Raw genomic sequence first — 4,598 nt, 5'->3', positions numbered from 1 at the left:
CCGAGCCCGATAAACAGCTACATGAACGGTTACGGTGGTTACGGGAGCACCACCGTGCCGGGTGGATCGCCCTCACCTTATCATCAAGCCCAGCCGGGATCTCAAATGTCGAGCCACAGTCCGAGCGGTAGTAGCATAAAATCGGAGCCGACGAGTCCCGCGAGCGGTGGGATTCACACACCGACGCCAACGGGCGCGTCGTCGACGGCCGCTGCCGGTGGCCAAATAGTTAAACGGGAATACATGGGGCAACAACAGACCCAACAAACTCAGGGTGATCTCAGGCAAATGATCTCCATGTATTTGCCTCAAGGAGTGGAACAGGGAGTCGTCCAACATGGCGCCGGTGTCTACTCGCCTGGACCATCTCCCGATCCCTTGGCGCAGCATCATACGGCGATTCCACCTCTAACGCACATGTAAGCCCAATTTCTTTTTTTTTTTTTTTACTTTATTCACCCTGCCCTCCCCCTAATATCTGTTACATTCTGCCTACTCGCGGGTGTACGAGTATCGGCGTCTCGCCGGGCGAAAGAGAAGGATTAAAATTCTCTCCGTTCGTCCGGGAAGGCTTCGAACTCCCTTTCTACCTTCGAGGGACGGGATAAACCTTCGATCGAGTTCGAGCTTCCAACTTCTAACCACGGTATATCCGTCCTCGATTTCCGCGCGATTTTGCTTTTCTTTTCGTGGTTAGTTTAGTCGCGCTAGTAGTTTAGTTTTATCGCGAATTAGCGAACCGGTTTATCCCTCTCTCTTGGTAGATCGATAAGCTTGATCGAGCTACGTTCGAGTTTTGATTCGTCGAACGTATTCGCGGGAAAAAATTTGCTCTTACGCTTTTCTTACGCTCGACGTTTAAAACTCGAACGTTGCCACGATTATATGTCGCACAAACAACACCCTCGATAAAGCAATTCACCACGCTTTCTATACGCAATTCTTGCGCCTTTGCATTTGCATACTAACATTATCGCCACGACATTTCCACTTCTGGACCCTAATGATCAATCCTGAGTACATACGTAACAATTAGCACCGACGTGAGAAAAAGAAAAAAAAAAGAAAAAGAAACTCTACCTCCACGCTCCGTGGTTCGAGCGAGCCTAACAGCGACCAGATTTTTACGTAACGAGATAACGAGCCATCCTCGATCCAACGCTCGATCGAGCGAAACGCATGATTTATTCAGTAGCTGTGATTATCATTATCATCGTTCCTTTTCATTTTTATCCAATCTATTTCACGTAAAAAGAGAAATATCTTAGATCTATTAAGCAATTAATCGTTCCTCTTCTATCATCCCTTCTTTCTCTCCAAACGAAGGATTTCGTTCGAACGTGAATTATCGTTATCGTGATAAATTAGAAAAGGAATTTCCCGTTCTTCTTCTTCTTCTTCTTCTTCTTCTTCTTCTACTACTTTTACGCGTGTTTCGAATCGGTTGGAAGAACTATCGTCTTTTCAATGATTTAAGGTGATCGCCGGTTTTAGATGGAACGCGTAGAAATATTAGGACGCGTTTACCCGATCAACCAGACGATCGACGAGATTAATTCGTCGTAGCTCTAGGCGCGATACGGTCGTCGCGCGCGAGATTAACGGTATTTGGGAAGATTTACGAGGAAAGTTTTCGACGACGACGGTCGACCGACGTGATTGGTAAACAGAGAAACTCGTTCGATGTGGCAACCAGCACGATGCAAAGAGACTCTGTAACACCTTTGTTTTCCTCTTCGTGGTCGAGGAAACCCTTTTTCTTTTGTGTACATTTATACCTTCCTTATCTTCTGTTCCAAGATTCCAAGTGTTTCGATCGATCGAAACTGTTCGATTCGTTTTCTTTCGATTACGTTATTTCTCTTTCCTTTTTTCTTTCTTTCTTTCTTTCTTTCTTTCTTTCTTTCATTTTCTTTTTCTTTTTCTTTTTCCGTTTCTTTCTTCTATTATTTTCTCGTTTCGATCCGAATTTCGTGCGTAGGGTCCAGAACGTAGGGAATTTCGAGCGGTTTATACTCAAGATTTATTTCTCGTGAGCCTCAGCCTATCAAGAGATAAATGTTGAGTTTAAACGTGTCGGGTTTCGCGGGTTGAGTCAAGAGAACCTCGTAGGCCGTTCTCCTCTCCCTCCCACCCCCTCTCCGCCCTTCCCTCCTCCTTCCTCCCCCTCGACGTTCACTTCGATCATCGGCATCGATCGTCGTTGTATCGCTCTTCGATTCTCCTCCTCCACCTCGCGCGTTTTCTTTCGATTCGATTAAGATTTCGTCGTGGAAATGAACGAAATGGTCGATCGAGGATAAATAAATACAAGATCTTCGCTCGAGTTTTCAACTCACTCTTCCGATCGCATCGAAGAGACGAAGAGAGAACGTGCGGCCACCACGAGACTTTCTTCTGACTCATCCCACGTCCCGATTGAAAATAAATATCCAAAAACTGCAATTAGCAACCTTGCAATTACCTAACATGAAACCAATAACCCCGTAGGATAGCTTAGATTGAGAAGAGAGGACAACGTGCGTAGCGTGGGACAACTTTGAAAATATGAAGATGATATTCTAACGAGAGAACAAGTAAAAAAAGAAAAAAGAAAAAATAACGAAAGAAAGAAAGAAAGAAGAAGAAGAAAAAAAATACCGCGAAAATAAGATATTATATTGGAATTAATATCGTTATAATTAAATACGCTGAGAATTCGGAGACCGTGGGGGCTGAGACGAGATCGTCGAAGATTTCTCGCAATCTTTGGAGAAATGACAAAGGACGGAAAGAAAAGAAGATAACGAAAAAGAAAGAAAGAAAAAAAAAAATAACCAAGAGAAATGAAATTAATCGAAAAAAAAAAAAAAAAGAAATTCTTTCTTCTCACGATTCACGCGCGATCCCAAGAATTCAATCATCGAGGATTCGAGGAACTCGTGTACTATCTAACGAATTAGATACACGAAAAAAAAAAAGAGGAGAAAAGGAAGGAACGAATAATCGCGTTCTTGAGCGATCGATATATGATTCACGGAAGAAATTATTATCGTTGGAATCGCGCGCGTCCTCGATCGTACGCCCGAGGACTTCCGGTCGTTTTCTTCCCAAGCTTGCGACGAATCTGCGCTCCTGCGGCCCCCACGCTCTTCTCCGCGCCTCGTCTCGTTTGTAGAGAGCGTTTCTCTATCTTTTTTTTTTTTTTTTTTTCTTCTATCGATGCGATGTCACAGAGGAGGCACAGATGAGTCGTTCGTTGAATCGGACACGAAGACGCGATTTTGACGAGGGAAGAGAGAGGGACAAGAAGAAGAGGGGTCCTCGCGGAAATTCGAAGAAAAAGAATGGAGATGTATCGATGATTCGTCGATGAGCGTTACATCATACACGAGCGAAGAGTAGAACGAGAATAAAAGAGAATGAACGAGAGAGAGAGAGAGAGAGAGAGAGAGAGAGTTAGAGAGAAAGGGAAGCGAGAAGGAACGCGAACTGATTAAACTTCTTACTGTGATAAAGCATGAAAAAAAAGTTGAATGCTGCACAATTTAGCTCGCGTGTAAGAAATAGCAGGGTATAGTCGCCGTGAGGGATTCGATAGAAAGGGGATGATGATGTGAAAAGTAGAGGAAGAGAGTATATCGCGGAAAAAAAGAACATCGAAGCAGGATGAGATAACAATAAGCGTAACCGTGTTTGTATATAAATATATATATATATATATATTTATATATATATACATATTTATATACGTATATGTATATATATATATATATAAAATGTTATATATACATATATATATATTAATAGAATATATAGAACTAGAATAAGAGATATGTATCATATTTTCTACCAGCAATATTCTCCTCTTTTCTCTTCTGGCCGTTCGGCGACGTCTCGTTCGACGTCCATCGTCGTGTACTCGTTTTTTTTCCTACCATTTCTAATCCTATCATTAAAATGAACGACGAATATATGTACGAAATATCGTATACTGTGGGCAGAGAGAGAGAGAGAGAGAGAGAGAATGAATGAGAATGAATGAGAATGAATGAGAATGAACGAGAGAGAAAAAGTGCGCGTACACGATCGCTAGAGATGGTGTTGATTTAGAAGAATCGAAATCCCAATTGCGTATCGATTAAAAAAAGGACGAGAAAGAGAGGAAAGAAAAAGAAAAGAAAAAAAAGCGAAAGAAGAAGAAGAAGAAGAAGGAAAAGAAAAAATGGAACGGGAGGAGAAGAAACAAGAACAGTATTTATCGCGCATATCTTGCATCCCTCCCCCCACAGTCGATCCTGCGAACGTAGTTCACATAGACGAAAGAATCCCTTTCGGTGTACCGAGAAGAGTTTTGTGTGTTCGTATGCGAGAGTGGGAAATTATTGTGGAAGTAGATTGGTCGTTGATTGTTAACCCCGGATCCTTCTCTTTCTTTTATGGTATTATAAAAACCTTGTGCCTTCTTTGTCACGCGAGAAAAAGAGGAAAGGAGAGAACTTCAAGGGTACTCATTACAATAAAGTACGTTTTATCAGCATATTATTTCGTTTACTTTATTACTGTGACGTCGTTATTAATGTTATTACCATTATCGTCGATGATTTTTTTTCCCTTCG

At 42.1% G+C, this 4,598-nt stretch overlaps 1 protein-coding gene across 1 annotated transcript in view; it reads left to right on the top strand.

The window, feature by feature from the left end:
* Positions 1-6: 6 nt before the first annotated feature.
* The window catches only part of LOC102670877, a 94,279-nt gene continuing 89,687 nt past the window's right edge, over positions 7-4,598 (top strand). Inside the window, exon 1 of the mRNA XM_006609526.2 lies at positions 7-419. Coding sequence (XP_006609589.1) covers positions 22-419 — 398 coding nt within the window. The 5' untranslated portion in view covers positions 7-21. The remainder of the gene's footprint in view (positions 420-4,598) is intronic.

Source organism: Apis dorsata, unplaced genomic scaffold, assembly GCF_000469605.1.
Source record: "Apis dorsata unplaced genomic scaffold, Apis dorsata 1.3 scaffold_57, whole genome shotgun sequence".
NCBI classification, from domain to species: Eukaryota; Metazoa; Arthropoda; class Insecta; order Hymenoptera; family Apidae; genus Apis; species Apis dorsata.
This window is presented reverse-complemented; position numbering and strand designations above follow the sequence as displayed.